We start from the raw sequence: 19614 nt of genomic DNA, 5'->3' as shown, positions 1-19614 counted from the left end.
GCTTCTGGGAATTGTGGTCCATGGACATCTGGAGGGCCGCAGTTTGACTACCCCTGCCCTAAACAGTCAGTTTCTGGTTCTTCTGTACTGCTACTAGATTTAGTATCAATCAACACTATGCTAGCATACCTGCAGATAAACCCGAGTATCCTCAGATTATGTCAGCGTAGTTGCCATCTTTGACATTTTACAGACCAGCCTTGTATTGTTAATCAAAAGGTATGTATTTCCCCTGCAGTTAAATCTCAAGTGGAGATAAAAAGACTTGGAGACAAGAAATGTTGTAATTTTTAAAAATCGTGTATTAATGATTACTTTAGAAGGTGTTGTTCACTGGCAAGAAGCAGTGAGGATAAGAATCACAAAAGGCCGTAAGCAGAAATTAAAATAGAAACCAAGATACAATTTTAGTTTGATGTTTTGTGGTGGTATATTTGATCCTTGGGGTATAGCTACATGAAACAGTTTTATACTGAGTAAATATTTTGGTTCCTCCACACTGAAAAAAAACATTTTGTTAAAATGGTGAGCATTCCACTTGAAATTCCTCACTTCTTCCAAAGTTTGCGGTTTCCAGCCTAAACACAATTGTTGTTAGGTGCAAAGTTGTGTCCAACACATCATGACCCCGTGGACAATGATCCTCCAGGCTTTCCTGTCTTCTACCATTCCCGGAGTCCATTTAAGTTTGCACCGACTGCTTCAGTGACTCCATCCAGCCACCTCATTCTCTGTCGTCCCCTTCTTCTTTTGCCCTCAATCGCTCCCAGCATTAGGCTCTTCTCCAGGGAGTCCTTCCTTCTCATGAGGTGGCCACCTCATGAGAAACACGGTTACACCTTTTAAACCCATTTACTTCAGTGGGCTCAGAAGGATGTAACTGAACAGGATCGCTCTGTTAAATACTGTTAATTTTATAGAATAGATGCATTGTCTGATTAAAACATTGTTAAGTATGCTTTAACTCTCTGATTTCAAATATCTTAAGTGACTCTAACTGTATATTGAGCCATGGTTACACTTGGAGTGGACATCTTTTGTTCACAGGTGAAATGGTACCCAATACAAGAAGGATGGAGTAGGTCATGACACAATCTTGGTGATGAATTGTTGGATAAAGTTCAAGAAATATATTCACTGGGGGAAAAAAATTTTTTTGAACTTCCAGCTCAGTAATTTTGTAGTGGCTCTGATTTGTGCGTGTCCTGGCTGCCGACCTCCACGAATGTCCACATTCTCAGACTCTTACAATGCAGCTCACTGACTTTGATGGACTTAGAAGAGCGCAGTTCTCTTTAGGATGGCACCGTACCATTAGTCACCCCAAATTCTCAGAAGTCCAACGCAGGTGTGCATGGCGACTCTTCTTCTGTATTTTTCATTGCTAACATTGGCAGGCACCTGTAAATGTATATTTCCATGCATGTAGATTTCCGTAACCAGATTTGCAGATGTGGATCCACGCGTTCCCCAATAGGAAGATGGGATCAGTTGCTAAGACTGGCCAATTTAGTTTCATAGAAACATTTTTTGGCCAAAAAAATCGAAACATTGTTTCATACTCGACGGCAATATTATTGCCCGTCGGCTGCATAAGAAGAGGGCGAGTTTTGCTTGTCTGTACTTTTTTGCACATGACCACGTGGGAAGGGGAGAGAGCCGCAGACATTTCTGTCTTGCCCACCCTAAGCCTGTGTTGCCTTCCACTCTCCACACGAGCCCTTGCCACAGGCCGCCGTCGCGTGCGCCTTACCCAAACTCTTGCGTCCCTAAGGATGGGGGGGTTGCATGTGCCTGTGGCGAAAAGAGATTGTTACCCCCCCCCCCAAAAAAAACCCACCCAAATCCGAGCCGCTCAGCAACACCGCCGAGCTTTCCCTACTTTGCCACACCCCCTGAGCACTCCTCGGCGCGCGCGTTTGTGTGTGTGTGTGTCTCTCCCCCCCCCCCCCCCGGCTCTGGCCATCTCGCTCCAGGGGGAAGTCGCCGGGTAATTGGGTCCAGATTGGATGCGTTTAAATATTCATGAGGCTGGCCGAGGCCGGCGAGGGGGCGGCGCTGGTGGGCCGGGCGGGGAAGGGACGAGCCCCTGAGAGCCGCCGCCAGCGAGCAATTCTGGGAAAGAGCGGGAGAGGGGGAGCGCGAGGAAGCGGCGGCGGCGGAGCATGTGCGAGCAGGAGGACTAGCTGCGTGCGCGGACCTTCCAGTCGCTGCTGCCTGCCCGGCGCGCGTGTGTGTGTGTGTCTGTGTTTGTGTGCGCGCGCGCGTCTGTGTGTCTCCGTGTGTGAGAGAGAGAGCGCGGTGTGTGCGCCGCGCGCGAGTGAGAGCCAGAGGGAGGGGAGGGAGCCGAGCGGGTGGGGGGGAGAGATAAGAGAGAGAGAGTGAGAGAGAGAGGAGGAATAAGGAGAGAGGAGAAGGAAGGAAGGAACCCCGAGGAAGAAAGGGACCGTACAACCATGCTGTGCTGCATGAGAAGAACAAAACAGGTAGAGCGGGAGATTTTCCTACTTTCTTGCGGCCGCGGAGCGATTCCTGGACGTGGCTGGGGGGGTTGAGAGAGTGGGGTGCAGGGAGGCTCCGAAGCCCCGGGGGTCGGTGGCGGTCTGGGGCGTGCTCGTCTGAAGCATCGTCCCCCCCGCGGGCTCGCATCGCAGAATGCCTTTCGCAGAATGTCTCCCCCCCCCCCCGTGGCTGGGCGTGGGGTGGGAACCGGGAAGCCTGCGAGCGCAGGGGATACCCTCGCCCTTCCAGACAGACACCTTTGGGCGGGGGACCTGTAGGAAGATGCGCGGAATAGGCTTTTTCTGGCTTGGCAGGGGAGGAGGAGGAGGAGGGCGAGGCATGCTCAGATGTGGGACTGTGGCGCGTGGGGAATCTATGCTTGCCATAGCCCCCCCTCCCCGGTGTTCAGAGCGAATCTCGAGCGAGAGAAGGGGGCTTTCTTGGCTTCGTAGGGACTGAAGGGCACGGGCGCCCAGAGAGATGGGGCGATGGGCGGCATTTTCTTGTCTTTCGTGCAACTTGGAGGCAACCCTCCTCGCCTGGTCTTGGCTTGGCTGGCTTTCCGGGGGGCGGGGTGGGGGGTGCAGGGGCTGAAGGGAGACGAAATGAGCGAGGGAGGGGGGTGGGGGCGGGGGTTCCCCCTCCAGCAGTAATCCCTTTCCTGCCAGGGCCACTTGCACAACTGAGCACCAGCTGGCGAAAGAGACAGAGGACCACGCCTCTGCGAGCTGGGAGCGCCGATGGGATGGCAGCAGCATGAACTTGGTGGAAAACCTTACGGGTCTTACGGGTCCCATATGGTTGGGATTTTTTTTTGGGGGGGAGGGTGGTCGGTAGGCATGGAGAGGATGGAAAAAAACACCTCATTTTCAGCTATGGGGGTGGGGTGGGGTAAGACACACAGAAATGAGCAAGCTAGCCTCCGGCTCCTCCCCCATCACACCTTCCTATTGAACAGATGCGCTTCCAGAGTGCTGCAGTTCCTTCTTGGTGGTTCGTGTGATTGCCTGAGATTTACCTCAGATGTATTCAAAGCAGGGCAGGATTTTGGCCCTCGACGTCAGTGAAAGGTTTCTGGATCTGTGTAGGATGGAATGTCTGTGTCCAGGGCCAACTCCAGAGGCTGCTTGTAAGGCAAATGGATGGCTGCTTCTTTCCAGTGTACCTTCGCTAGAAAGCCAGAATGCAGTACTGTTGAATAGCACTCTTTGGGGAGCTCTATTGGTTATGCTCATTCTTTTAGGGTACTGTAGTGTTTGAATACCGGCATGTAAAAGGCATCTGTGAGCAATGTTGTTCCTAAGCTACGAGATGGTGGTGTAGACTGTGAAGGGTGGGGCAGAGGAATGGGAACCCCCAGTTGCACTAGCATTTCCCCCCCCCAGTGCCCGTTTTAGATGTTCCTTCATTTCTGATACATTGACTATTAAAAACCTGAAGTGAGGTAGACATGGAACATGCTGCAGCCAGCCAGCAGAGCACATTTGGTTAGCATATGTAAGATGAAAGGGGGGTTGGGAGGAGGAAAAGAGACAGACAAGCAAAAAAAAAAAAAAAGGGGGGGGGGAGAATAGCAGTGAGTGGCAAGAGCTTAGCAAATTTTTCAAATAAGGTAGCAGACTCTGGAGGTTTAGGGAATGATAGGCTGTGAGAGCCATTTTTGCCAGGTTTTCACCATCTGGGCTGCAGAACACATGGCCAAAACCCTTCCCACCTCACTCCTTACAAGCTTCCATTATTTTCTGTTTTTACATTTCCCCAGTTTTGATATGTGTATTTATAAATTGTTGGCAGAAAGATCCTAAAAAAACCCCAGCCACTGGCTTAGTCACCAGCCACACCCCTTTCCCCACCCGTGTGGCTAACTCTTCCTATAATCAGGCATGCACTGGGCATAGACTCCTGTGGATGCATTTTAGAGAATAAAGCCTACAGCCAGCAATTTTGCACATTTAAATATTCACATCTTTATATAATTTGTTGCACACACATTCTCAGACACAAAGAGACACACCCATATACATATATGCTCCTTCATATCCAGCCATGTACATATTCATTCATGCAATCCTAACTACGTACTGGTGCACACATGTGCAAAGCTGTATTCGGACACACCCACACCTCCATACATCCCCATTCATGCATTTGTACAGCGTTAACACACAAGCAGAAATTACACTTACAAAATATTCTGGTACATTAAAAAGTTTGGAAACTAGAGCCAGTACTATTTCATACAATATTTAACTGGGGAAAGAATGGAGCATCTTTCATGCTTGCATTCTTTTCCTTATCCTTACAACCATCATAATAGGAGTACTGACAAATGACCATGATTTGAAGAGAATGTTTCAAAAATATAGCCAGGTTTCACTGTTGCCTGGGAATCCCTCTTTGTATTTTTATGGAACAGCAAATAGCAGAAATTCTGAAGTACTGTTTTAGGTAATATATATGTGTTCATCTCCTTTGGTCATGTATATTTGTATGTACATGTGTCTCTCTGCATCCCAAGTCATATGCATGGCATCTCAGAAGGATGAAAAATTAAACTTATGAACTGTGAAAACATAAATGTATTTCTATCATGCTGTTCTTCTTTTCCTCCTTGCACATATGTGTAAATTGTACCTATAAATGCAATTTCAGTGCATGAAACTAAATATGATGCCCTGCTGGCCTTGCTGAAGAGCAGCCCAGATTTTTGATACCCCCATTAGGCTTTAAAATATATCATTAAAATATTAAAAGTGTGGCAAGTGGAAAGTAGAATCCTTTGGAGTTGGTGAACATTTTGGACATCCACTGTGTGCTTGGAAATGTACTCTAGATTCTCGTGAACAAATAGCTATGAAAATCCTGCATTGTACTATATATTGGAGCAGACAGTATGTGTGTGGGTGTTCTAGCTTTGCCCTCTTGTAGGAGAGATGATCTGATTCTCAGTCTGGGCTCTTCTGATTAAATGCCCTATTGCTGGAGAGAAAGAGAGGATTTGAACTCTGCCACACCCATGAAATCAAAAGAAGGGGAGGAGGTGGAGAAAGAGCCTGCATTTCTTTCCTCCTCCACACGAGCAGCATAGATAGGCAGAACTGTATCTATAGAGATGCTATTTAATGCAAGTGGAGGGGAAGGCAAATGTTAGGGGACCGTTCTGGCAATTACCAACCAGATAGTGCAGCGCCTTTTAACACCAGGAGGCAGAAAGGTAGAGAGGAAAATGGAAAGAAAAAGAGAGGAGTAAGCACTGTTTGAGGATGCTTTATTGCTTCTGGGTATCTCAGACCTCATTGGAAAATATTTTAATTATGTTGTATAATGCAGAGACTGCAAACTTGCAAGGCGTGTTTGTATCTTTAAAAGCTGGGTCAGGGAGGGGACGGAAAGGAGTGCAGAGATTCTCCTTTGGGGGGGGGGGAAGAGAATCATCTGAGGCTGATTTCCAGCTGGTTTAAAGCAGTATCCTCACAATAAAGCCAGATTAGCTGTATCAATTGACCCTAGCCATGATCACACCCAGAGCTTGTCTTCTAAAAGATGACATGTCATGTGGCTTTTCCGAAACTTTTAATTTCAGTTCAAAACCTCTTTCTTGAATACTGACTGCACAGATTTCAATCAAGTCTCTGCAGCAGGAAAATGTTCATGTTCAGCTCTTCCCTCACAGTTGTCTGAACTCCTTGGTTATTATAGAAATGGATTTTTCATAAATCTCTTAATGTAACCCCACCTCCCGATTGTACATGTAAGCTCCCCAGGAGGCATAATGGAAAGCAGTTCTTCTAGCAAGGAAAACAAGGATGATGGTTAGTGGGAGATACCATTTTTGCAAGCACAACTTTGCCATCACTTATGCAACCTGCAGGCAAAATGTTTAAAAAGCACCAATATTGTGGTAAGGTGTTTTCAGGAAACTAAAGTCAAAAACAGATGTAAATTTTCCTCAGCTGAGCAGGTATTTGTGAGTACACAAGAAGCAGTCTTTCACATGAGGAGAAAGGAAGGTTTTCCTGTGCCAGTGTAAGGTTTTTCAAAACTCACATGCCCACCTCACTCTTCTTCAGAGTGAAAATAGGGGCCAGTATCACACAAAGAGAATGTGAACAAACTGAGGCTTCCCCCCGCCCCCATGTGTAAAGATGCAAGGATGATGTGATTGCCTTTAGGGATGATGATCATAGACAATGAATAAGCTCACTGTATGCACTCTTGGCTACAGCTATTTTATGCTGTCATGTCATCTCTCCTCCCCCCCCCCCCCAGATTTGTTCATGAAGTCTTCTGCCATTTTCTTTGGCTGAACAGTTATACTTTTCCCCATAGCCACAGAGGACAGGACTCCACTGGTCAAATGCCGCAGATCATACACTTTCAGGCTGCTTACACCTTCCCTGTACTGAATGGTGTAGATCAGTGGTAGTCAACCTGTGGTCCTCCAGATGTCCATGGACTACAATTCCCATTTGCTGGCAGGGGCTCATGGGAATTGTAGTCCATGGACATCTGGAGGACCACAGGTTGACTACCCCTGGTGTAGATGACCTCAAGACTCTGCTTGTCCATTTTAATTGTTTTGACAAAAATGTGTATATAAAAATTGTTTTTCTCAATTCAGCTGTGAGCTTGTGTGGTAACCAACAAGTATCATGTGCTTCACTCTTTGCAGATGTGTGCAACCTGGTTACTTTTCCTGCCCCATGGTGTAATGTTTGTGCACAAATTTAAAGGGTTTGTATTAATACCACAAGATGGAGACATAAATTATCAAAAAGCGGAAGGGTTTTACCCTGTCCCTGTATATATCCTGCAGCTCCCTCATGCTGCTATGGGATATTGTGTATCACCTGATAGTGATGAATGGGCTCAAAGACCTTCAGAGTAGACAGTTTTTCAAGCCACATATTTGCATATCTGCCTGACTTCTGATCATGGTGGACTCTCAAATACATTGACTGTGTGTATGTAGGTTTTAGGGATGCCAGCCTCCAGGTTGGACCTGGGGAAACCCCCAACATTACAGCTCATTTCCAGACTAAGATATTAGTTTCTATGGAGAAAATGGACATTTTGAAGAGTTGACCCTATGGCACTGTACCCCACTGAGGTCCCTGTCCTATCCAGGCTGTATCTCTAAGGGATCTCCAAATCTCCAAGAGTTTCCCAACATGCATCTGACCACCCGGGCTACCCTAGTAGAGGTCAACAAGCAGAGTGGAGACATTATATGTTTTTTTTTAGAATTGAATTTTTATAAGAAATAAAAAAGGCAAGACTGAGAACTTGTTCATGCCATATATCTGAAACTGCCATATCACATGGATCATGTGGCTTGCAAGGTTACATCCCAAGGCAAAACCATTGATCCCAGTGGAAACTGGCACTGCTGTAAAAATTTCTGTGCAACCAAGACGAGCTACAGTGAGTAGGGCTTCATTATCTTACTTCTGTAATGTGAATCCCAACAATCCAGGATCACTTTTGTGGGTGCAGCCATCCCACAGAGATCAGTGTATTAACAGTGCAATCCTAAGCAAAATTACATCCTTCCAAACACATGGACTTGAATGCACTTAGAAGGATGTAATTCTGCTTAGGATTGCACTTTAACTAATTTACGTCGTATGAGTTCCCATGGGCAACAAGCAGCTTCAGCAGACATGGGCTACATTTGCAGGAGCAAACGAATAAAGCATGGAGAGTAAACAATTATCAGCACTCCACATAAGAGACTTTCTAGGATGTCTTACAACCTGAATTCTGTGTATGAAAGCCACATTTTATAATAGTGGTTCAGTAAAGAACTTGAAAATGAAAGTTTTCAGACTGGGTCAGAGTGAATCTTCCTAAGTCAAAACATTATAAGAATGTAAAGCAAAAGTTAAAATAAACATCAAACGAATAAAGCATGGAGAGTAAACAATTATTAGCACTCCACATAAGATACTTTCTAGGATGTCTTACAACCTGAATTCTGTGTATGAAAGCCACATTTTATAATAGTGGTTCAGTAAAGAACTTGAAAATGAAAGTTTTCAGACTGGGTCAGAGTGAATCTTCCTAAGTCAAAACATTATAAGAATGCAAAGCAAAAGTTAAAATAAACATTATCATAGAACATTCAGATTTTCTTCTTGTCGATATTGTGTGCAGAACTAAAAAGAGCCTGAAAAAGTCACCTATCATCCACCTGAACTTTAACTAAGGCCACTTTCAGGTTTGCACCTGATCCCATGGGATACCTTTCTCCATGGTGCCATGTCCTGTGTGTTGAGGTGTGTGTCTGTATTACAGAAGAGTGTGCACCAGAAAAGTGAGTCTTTCCTATTTGATTGCTACCTTTAAGATGAAGAGTGCAGCCATCAGGATGGGAAAGGCCTCCTTGACTGGCCCATGTATTTACAGGATCTGCACATATGTTGCAGCATCACAGGGAAGCAGCTACCACACAGCTTGGAATGTGTATATGTGTGTGTGATGGGAGACCTAAAAAATTTGGGAATTCAAAACTACCCAGATGCTTTTCAGAGTTGCAAGTTAATAGAAAGCAGTAATGATCTTTATTGGCCAACAGTGGTAGAGATTAGCAAGGTACTTTCCCTCTCTTTCTGAATCTCTCTAAGGATTTCTACCTTAACCACCTGCAATCCATAATGGAGCATGTTGTTAGTTAAAGAGAGTAGGAAACAGAATTTTGCAGTTACACATACTTCTAGAAGTAGAAGTCATGTGATTCCTTTGCTACAGGTTTTCAGCAAGCAATTATTTTGCTCCCATCCCCCCAATACCTCTCTTGTCAAACATGGAAACGTTATGGCTGCTTTCTTGTGATGCAATGCAAACAGGTGTGGTCTGCATGTGAGTCCTGAAATGACATTGGAAGAGCCCACTATCACATCGTTTGACATGCATTTTCCTCCCAGCCAGGTGCTGATCAAATGGAAAAGATCCACATGATTGGTTCTGCCCATGTGTATTTCATTTGCTGTGGGCTGTGTATCATTTTACCATTCATATACAGCCCACAGCAAATGAAATACACAATAACAACAACAATGTCTATAACAACTTTATTTTTATAGCCTGCCTTTCCCAGTTGGCTATAGGAGAGGCCAAGGCTTGCTTGCAAACTTATGTATTTATTTATACGACAGTGCTTTTATTCCCAATGGAGATCTAAAGTTGCTTACAACATTCTCCCAGCCTCCTTTTTTATCCGCACAACAACCCTTTGAAGTAGATTAGGCTGCAAGAGGATGACTGGCTGAAAGTTGTCAAGAGAGCTTCCATGACAAAGTAGGGATTTGTACACTAGCCTCTTAGATCCTAACTTTTGATACTCTCTAGCCATTATGTCTTGCTGGTTGGTAGGTTTAATAGCCACTGGATATAACTGCCAATCATATCCCTGAATTCAGAGACAACTAGCTGTATTTATATACGCTTAAATGTCAGTGGCTTATAGAATGCAAATGGTCAAAATATTTATCTCCTCAAGGAGTTCATAAATTTCAGCTTACCTGAAAAACTCCCTCCTCTGGGCTTCCTAGTGATAACATCTCTTCATGCCTGCCAATGAGCAATACCTCCATAATTCACATGGGAAGTCTGAGTTTTAATTTACTTAAAATTTGCATAACTGTTTTGAATTTACAGATGGAAGGTCAGAAATGGTTGCAAAGTGGGTCTTTTGTGAAGGGGAAAAAGCCTACAATTTTGCTACCCGGTAATTTACCAAAACATTAATTACTGTGTATAATATGCTGTTAGACAAATGGCGTCTTTGCAGGATACAGGAGGAGGGATGGGCAAAGATGAGCCCTTTCCTTATATGGTATCTAGTAGGATGAGGCTTTTTGCTCCCCAGCATCTGTGTTGATGGGGCTTGGGACACTTGTCTGCTCAAGAACTTCATGCCAGCAGTTTTGCGAGGCAATTTTCCACTTCGTTAGATTGTCTTTGTAGACAGTTTCTCTCCTCCCTCTTACCATTATGCAGACAACTCATCCTTTTCATTCATGATAATGCAACATCCCTGTGGGGAAGCACACCCATTTGCTTATGTGGAAAAATAACATTAGGAAAATATTGATTTAACTGTCTTTAGTGCAATAAAGCTTTTGTTCTTTTTGAATAAAGTGAATAGCACCATCTCCTCCTGTTCTTCATTTCCTCCCACATGCCAATCTGTTCTGTTTCCTATTCTACCCCCCCCCCATATGATTCATGGTTTTAGAACATTTAACCCTCTGTGTAGCTCATGCCCATCCTTTTCTCTCTTTCATCATCCCTGTCTTCTTCATGGGTTTCTTTCATGACCTGCCTCTGAAATTTTGTCATAGTGTCTTGGGTGCCCCCCACCCCCTCAGTTTGCTCTTCTAAGCTTTGTGAATGCAAATTTATGCAATTTATGTCCCTTATAAATGATGGACTCATTCTGGAATGGGACTGTGGCTTAGTTGTTGAGAATATGCCTTATCTGTAGAAGACCCCAGGTTCAGTCCCTGGCATCCTCAGTGAATAGGATCAGGTAGCGGGTGATGTCAAAGACCTCTTCCTCAGAGCCTTGAAACTTGCTGCCAGACAGAGCACTATTGAACTGACCTTGATAGACCAGTGGTTTGACTCTGTGCAAGGCCTCTCTCTGGGTGTACATTTAATATTATTGCCAGTCCCCTGGTGGGGGCAAGGGATCCCCTGTCCCAGCTCTTATTACCTGCTACTGTGGGGGGGAAATGACAGCCAGGCCTATGGCATGACATAATTTCTGGGAAATCTTGGAAGTGATATCACGCCTTTCTAGGATTCACCTAGAGAAAATGTCTGTTGGGCCAAAGATATAACATCTCTTCCTGAAAACCCCCCAGAGGTGAAATAATGCCTGTCGAGGACTCACCATTAGATCTATGGTAAAACCTAAAGGGGGTTGACATCATTTCCAGTTTTTTTTCATAAGTGACATCATGTTGTTTATTATGGCTGCTTGCCCCCCCCCCCTCTTGCTGGTTGCTAGTTCCAGCCTGGCAAACTTACATGTATCCAAGAGGGGAATGCCTTGGCTTCTATGCCTGTATGTGGGCTCTGCAGGCAACTAGTGGCCATTGAGTGAAACAGAATGCTAACTAGATGGGCTACTGATCAGATGCAGCATGGCTCTTGTGTTATGATCAGGTGAGCTCTGGGCTGGTTCTGGATGATGGCAGAATAAGAAGAGAAGAAGAAGAGTTGGTTCTTATAAGAGTTGGTTCTTATAGAAGAATGAAGAATAACTACCTAGGAACCATATCCTGTGGATCTGCCATTATTCTGGGCCCAAACAGGTTATAAGCACAGCATAATGGCAATTACAGCCCATTGTTGTTAATCCTCAGCATCTGTTAATAAGAGAGAACATGGTCATCTCCAAATATGGCAGTTGCACTTTGGATATTGTACCATCAATTGACCTTGTCTCCATGTACTTATTTTATCTTTTAAAGCAATAATGTCCCTTGAAAATGAATTCCATAGGTTAATTACTTGCCAAATGAAGAAGTGATACCTTTTGTTTGACTTGCATTTGCTGCAGAGGGCCTTGGACCTTTTATATTTTGAAATTATTGTTCCTTATTTACTCTCCTCACACCAATTATGTTTTTCTAAAACCTCAGCCTTGCCCCCTCTTGGTCATCATTTTTCGAGTCGCCCACATTTCTTTCCTCATTTTACATGCAATTCAGAAAATCTACTCTAGCACTACTATGGTTCTTTTTCTGAGGTGGGTTGAGCAGGATTACTCTGGATCATTTTATTTTTCACTTCCTTTCTTTAAAAGTTATGATAAATAGAAAAAAAGTTATGATAAATAAAATCTACTCTCACTGTGTGCACTGCAGTAACACCACTGCAGCTGGTTATTTCCAAGTATATTAGACTTAGTGAATGCCCGTAAGCCATTTTTGGGTTGCCTGGATGTGGGTTTTGGTACAGCAGAAAAGATCAAACAGAACATTCTAGAGTTTCCATTTTGTTAATGGAAATATATATGTTACCATAGGTGCAATTTATCTGGGAAACATTTGGCCCACTCAAGGTTCTCCTGCCATTTTGGCAACACTGACAACACAAATGTAATCTGAGGCCATTACATTCAGCTATTTGTTATCATCTGCTGACAATCAGGGGATGCTAATATACATTATAGCAGTCATAATGGAAAAAAATTAGTCTCTCTTCAGTTGAGGCAAATTAAAAGTACTGAAAATTGTTATTGTCTGCAGTGGTCCCTGTATTTATTAATATTTATTTGCTTGTATTTATAGCCTAGTCCTAATTAATTTGGCATTTGGATAGAAGCATCTCCCTACGATGTGTACTCATCCACTCACATTCCGAGCATTCTGAGCTGCTTGGCTGCCCCATTGTCTTAACTGTTCAGAAAGGCTCCAGTCCTTAAAGTTCACTAAGAGAAGAAACTGTTGTAGTTGCTTGTGTCTTGGGGTATGGGTCAACCAGAGACAGAAAAAGAGAGGCCGAGATCTTCCTTTGACCAAAGTATGAATACTCTGATCGGCCCCTAAAAAAGACACTTGCAGAGAGCATTTTCTAGCAGACAACTGGGGTGTGGTTGTATTTTACCAGCCCTGGACACAGATGTGGGTTCAGCTGAGCCTTTTGATCACATAATTCACATTAGCTATTAAAGCATCTCTCAACTTGCTGCTACTTTGGTCTCCAACGTATCCCTGGGCATTGGTTACACAATGGATAACAGTCATTTGTTTCAGAGCTGTTAGCATGCATCCATCAAGGATACACAAAGAAACCTGAAAAATGTTGGCTGATTCCTTTACTAATTTCTGCATTTCTCAGGAGTTTGTGTGTTGGCAGTAAATTTTAAACTGATTTCGGTTGACATGCAGATTTTTCTTTGCATAATCAAAAATCCTGAAAGAGATGCAGGGATACCTTCAATACACTTCCATAATACCTAAGTAAACCAAAAGCAATTAGATCAAAGGTAAAGCTGCCAGGCTTCCCTCCATGGCAGGAGGCTTCCCACCAATTGCCTCTGATGTCTGCTGCCCCTCTGAGAGGTAGTAGAATTTTTTTTAACTGCTAATGTTCTTTTTTACATAACTTCTAGGTACAATCTGGAAATTCTATGGTAAAAGTATAGAGGGGATTCAGAAGATTCCTAGAACTATCCACTGCCACTTCTGAATTGTACTCAGAAGTGAAATTGTGGTGTTGGCAACATTGATGACGTTATACCTACAATTCCCCATTCTTAAACTTCTTACCAGTTGCTAAGCTCAGCCTGGCAACCTGTTGGGTTTTTGTAGGATGATAAAAAGAGAACTTTTAAGCAGATGAAAAGTCCTTATATGTAAGCACTATGCCAACTTAGTATATCCCATTATTTCCAAGGACAATATATATTAATTAATTAATTTATTTATTTGCCACCCTCCCCTGTGGCTCAGGGCGGTTTACGTAAAACATAAAACAGTACATGGAACGTAGTTTTTCATAACAATAACAACAATCTTAACAGTAAAACTATAATTGAGGTAATGGACTATAACAATGCAATCAGGTCCAGAGCAGAATGCATAGATGGATTTCTGCGCGGGAGGGAGCAGTGGCCCTGCAGGTGTTGCTGGTTCGCTCTGTCTCGGTCTATTACTACTTCCACTAAAAATTATTTTCTAAATTTTGTGGTTTTGGCTTACTTCCTATTACACATTATCCCTATCTTAAGCTGCCATGAGAAGCTGTATCTATACCGAGGGAAGGAAGATTAACTGGTGATGACCCCCTCCCCATTACTGCTGTCCTGATGAGCATCTTGTGGTATGTCTCATGGATAGAGGAACATTAGTTGTTTGAAAGACTTCTCAAGTGAAGCTTTCTCAGTATGCGTCGACATTAATTCAACGTGTTTAACACAATTAAATAAATAACCAATAATGACAAGTAATGTACAGTAATAAAACTATTCCACTTTAAAAATGAGCAAATGCTTACAAGCCACCCCCTTCAATCACATGACCTTTTGACCATGGAGGGACCCTTGAAATATTTTTTTAGACTGCAAGAAACCCTAGGAGTGGTGACATGACTCTTCAGAGAAGTGAGCCCAGAAGTGAGATGTAAGAGCCAGCCAAGACATTCAGTTGATCATCTACTGGTTCCATTGTGGAGAAAGAGACTAGGTCTGTAGAGCAACAGGGGAGGTGGGCTCGAGTGACATCTAGTGGTGCAGTGCCATCCAAACTTCAGAGAAAGGACACATAACCCCTGGGGAGTTTTTAAATAACTACAGAGTTCCTCAGAACCCTGGTTGGGAATCTCTGATCTAAATCAACCCAAACCTTGAGTGAATAAATAGATGTTTTGTTTTTTGTTTTTTTTTTGTTTAGCATTTGTTGGGCACAAAGTGAACTGAGCTTCACAGTCAAGTGCCACTATGATAGCCATGTCACAAGCTTCCCCCCACCTTGAAAAAGCACCGTACAAAATATCTGATACTAGTCTCTTCAGCATCTCGTCCTGTGTAGGCTGTGTAGTCACACATGGAGAAAACCAGAGTTTTTCTAAGCACATGAACCATCCTGATCTGGTTCACTGCTGAAATTTGCTTTTTTTAACAGTTGTTTTAGAGCTGGAGCTACACATTAAATGTTTGGCTACAAAAGAAAATGGCAATTACCAGATTCCTTATTGTGACAAAGAAGGATGATGGGGGAGATAAACATAGGGCGTTTGTACACACTTAAAATCAGCTTCCTATTTGAATAATTCCCGTAACAAATAGCACATATAAGCCTTCCCTGCTTCAACTGAAAGGAAGTTTTTAAATCACAGTGGAGTTCATAGTGATTGGAACTTCTATACACTTCTTGGTTGGGGAAGCAATCTCAGGAATATTACATTGTCTTCCCCATATATCCCTTACAATGACTCTTTGGGTTAATGTGTTTGGAAGGAACACAGTAAAATTTGTGCTGGATTAAGACATGCTGAATCCCTAAACTATGTCAAGGGTAGAAGGCCATATAAAAGAAGAAGAGTTGGTTCTTATATGCCGCTTTTCCCTACCCGAAGGAGGCTCAAAGCGGCTTACAGTTGCCTTGCCATTCCTCTCCCCACAACAGACGCCCTGTGGGGTGGGTGAGGCTGAAAGAGCTCTGATATTACTGCTCAGTCAGAACAGTTTTATCAGTGCCGTGGCGAGCCCAAGGTCACCCAGCTGGTTGCATGTGGGGGAGTACAGAATCGCACGCAGCATGCCAGATTAGAAGTCCGCACTCCTAACCACTACACCAAACTAGCACTAACCCCAATAGTAATGTTATGTATATGAGGTCTGTCATAATCTGAAGGCTAAAGTTGTAGATTGGTTAGTTTGGATGCAAACCCCACTCTCAGTTGGGCCAAGAAATAGCAGTTTTGTTGTTATAAATCAGTTTTTGAAATGAATGGATTCCAAAGATTTCTAATAAATCAGTCTTCCCATGATAAGTAAAGAGGGTAGCTAGCAAGCAGATGGACTGGCTGCCAAAGCAGACAGAGGGAAGAAGTGTATCAATACAGGAAAGGTCAGTATGGATGTGAGACCCTGGAGCAGCTATTTTCAACATTTTTACCATTGAGAAACCCATGAAACATTCTTCAGGCTTCTAGAAACCCGAGAAGTGACACAATTGTGCAGAATATGGTTGGGAAGCATAGCTGTGTACATGCCCACCTGGAGACCCTCCCCACCCCAGGCCCATCACTGGCTATTTTGCAAAGGGGTGGGCAGGTCAACATGTCCATATATGGTCACATCACATATGTAAAAGATTAATTAACTCCCATCCATTCAGGAAACCCTTCCAGGGCTATCAAGAATCCTCAGGGCTTCATGAAACCCTGGTTGATATAACCTGCCCTGGGGGAATGCAGGAACATGTTGGATTTTTCAAATCTCAGTTTTCTCCCAAGCCCACAAAAACATGCAGAGGCTGTTGGCTGCCTTTATGCTGCCTTCCAGTGTTGGTAGGGGAGATTACTGTGCAAGTACCTACCCACGGCTGAAAACTTCAATCCCTGGCAGTTCCTCAAGTTAAAAAGTTAGGAGGTAATGTGAAAGATATTTGTGTGACACTTTGGAGAGTTAATGCCATTTAGAATAGTTTTGATCCTGATAGACCTAGGGTCTGATTCAGTACTAGGCTACTTCATGTCTTTATTCTTAGAAAACCTGCAGATCCCATGTTCTCTTCCACCAGGTTTATGGATAAGGCCAGTTCAGGGCATTGAATTGGTGCCCCCCTTCCCTCCAGGAAGGCATCTGCTACCAATTCTGAGCACTTCAGGTGGTGACTAGTTTTTATATTACCATTCCCCCAAGATGGGTATGCTGCTATAGGATGGGGTTTTTTTTACCACCATGTTGCTATGTTTCTTATATTGTATTGGGTTTTAATGGGGTTTTAAGGTGGATTTCTGGATTGGAACCTGTTTTGTAACATGAGCCGGTTTTCCTGGGAGTAGCAGGCAAGAAGTCCAATAAATCAGTGGTCCCCAACCTGCGGGCCGCGGCCCGGTGCCGGGCCGCAAAGGCCATGGCACCGGGCCGCGGCTCCCTCTCCCCGCCCCGCCCCCGCAGTAAAAAACTTCCCAGGCCGCAAGCTTGCGGCCCGGGAAGCTTCTTACTGCAGGAGGCGGGGAGAGGGAATCAGGGCCGGGCCGCGCCTGTGCGGGCCACGCCCGCTCGGCCCGATCCGCGGGCGCGGCCCGATCCGTGGGTGCGGCCCGGGTGCGGCTCGCGGGCGCGGCCCGATCCGCGGGCGCGGCGTGGGCGCGGCCCACGGGCCCGGCGTGGGCGCGGCCCGCGGGCGCGGCTTGATCCGTGGGCGCGGCCCGCGGGCGCGGCCCGATCCGCGGGCATGGCCCGCACGGCCGCGGTCCGCGGGGGCGCGGCCCGATGCCCTGCTGGTCCCCAGCCTCAGAAAGGTTGGGGACCACTGCAATAAATGATGGCAAACAATTTTTTTTAGGTAGATAATGACATATATGTCGAGGCAAAACTCTGATAATTTACCCAAATGAGCTCATTTTACCCCTAAATACCTCGTAATGCATTTACAAGTGTTTCGTATTTACCAAAGTTGAGAGGGACAATAAAAACAAAGTTGTAAAACTGTATTTCAGTTCACACAAACCATGTTAAATGGAGTATTATTCTGTGCATTTTTACAAGTTTGCTTTATAATTTTCTGTTTTTAATGGTCTGCTTGTCCTTCCTGGTAGCTAATCAAAATGCATTTCTCTGTTTTTAAATACAGTCTATCTTGTTACATGGCCTAACAGCAATTGCTTCCCATTTTTTCTGATGGAGAGTCTCCATCATCCTGATTCTTCAAAGATTGCCTACCATTACTGCCTTTAATTCCCCTTGTGCACATTTTGATTTGGGATCAAGGCACTTTGTGATTTCTGTTTGTAGAGCTTTCCACTCTGCTTTGGATTGAAAGGCTGAGAACCAGGGTGTAGAAGTTGTATTTGGTTTTTAAGGTAGATGGATTAGCATTTGTTATATAAATGTGAGGCTGGGATGAGATGCTGTCACAAAAGGGAAAGTAGAGTGGAGAATTCTGTTTACCTCTTGTAGACAAATCTTTGAATGCAGGCAACTCTCCTCACTTCTTTTCTGAAATGATTTATTGTTATTGATTTTTATCCAAATGCAACAAATCTGTTGGTATAGTAGGGTTTATGGAATTTCCTGCATTTTCTCCTGCAACAAATTAACATTTCTGCTGGTAACAATTTCACAATGTGTTTCTGCTCTGGCCTTGTGTTTCCCACTTCCTGCTGTTTTTTAGTACACTACTCTTCACACGTTTATTTTGATCAACATGTCTAATTACTCTTGTTGTCAGCATCCTGTGTTCCATTAGTCCTTCATGCTGGGGTGATTGTTCATTCATTTCTGTACCACAAGGTTGGCTTCACTACTCAAAACTGGATCACTAAAAAGAAAAAGAAACCAGGGGGAGGCATAAATTACACCAGCACAGAAACATAAATGCCAACTGGGAATATAAGAAATATGGCTGCATGAATATGCAATAAACAGGACCTGGAAATATTTAAGGATCTCCCTGGGATACAACTTGAAGACCATTACTGGATGAGACCAAAGGTCCATCTACTCCAGTATCCTGTTTCTAATGGTAACCAGGCAGGTGATCCTGGAAGCCTCAAGAAGTGCTGCTCTTTGCAATCTTTCTTGCAACTTGTACTCAGAGATACCCTGTGTCTGAAAGAGAGAGAGAAATTACCCAAAGGAGTCCCAAAGTGGCTTATACTTTCCCTTCTTCTCCCCATAACAGATGCCCTGCGAGTTAGGTGGGGGTGAAAGAGTTCTAATAGAATTGCTCTGTGGGAAGAGCTCTAAAAAAACTGTGATTAGTCCAAGATTGCCCAGCTGTACATAGGAAGAGTGGGGAATCAAACTATTAGAGTCCTGCAGCTCTTAACTACTACACCATACTGAACACTGATCTTCCATTATTCTATTATACCTAATAATGATTGACTAAAATATCCTCCATGAACTTGCCTGTGTCTGTAAATGGGGCTGTTTTGATAATGGATTCCGTTCATTAATTGTGTGAAGAACTACTTGCTTTATTCTGCCGAGTCTCCAATCAGTACCATAGGGTGCCCACCCAACACAAATATTCTGGCAAATTATCTTTCTATCCACTTTGTATAAAACATACATAATTTTATAACCTTCTGTCATTTTTCTTTTGCTTGTCTTTTTTTTCTAAACAAAAACACCCAAAGGGCTTTCCTCATTCAGCTTGCCCTTTTCTGCACCAGTTCTATAATTATCTGCTTTGAGTTGGAACAACCAGTAAATAGCAGTCTGGATAACCCAATTCAACTTGAGCTCACCAGAGCCTAAAAGCTAAGCAGGGTTGGCCCAAGGGTGGTAGTTCGATGGAAGAGTCCCAAGGAAGACCAGGCTTGCTATCCAGAGGAGGGCAATAACAATCCACCTCTGCATACCTCTTGCCTGGACCATCCAAGGGATGGAGTTACCACGAGTCAGTACACAGTCATCTA

At 44.0% G+C, this 19614-nt stretch overlaps 1 protein-coding gene across 1 annotated transcript in view; it reads left to right on the top strand.

Moving 5' to 3' along the window:
• Positions 1–2114: 2114 nt before the first annotated feature.
• GAP43 (growth associated protein 43) overlaps positions 2115–19614 on the top strand; it is an 80363-nt gene continuing 62863 nt past the window's right edge. The window contains exon 1 of the mRNA XM_077341932.1: positions 2115–2486. Coding sequence (XP_077198047.1) covers positions 2457–2486 — 30 coding nt within the window. The 5' untranslated portion in view covers positions 2115–2456. The remainder of the gene's footprint in view (positions 2487–19614) is intronic.

This window comes from Paroedura picta, chromosome 6 (genome assembly GCF_049243985.1).
Source record: "Paroedura picta isolate Pp20150507F chromosome 6, Ppicta_v3.0, whole genome shotgun sequence".
Classification (NCBI taxonomy): Eukaryota; Metazoa; Chordata; class Lepidosauria; order Squamata; family Gekkonidae; genus Paroedura; species Paroedura picta.
This window is presented reverse-complemented; position numbering and strand designations above follow the sequence as displayed.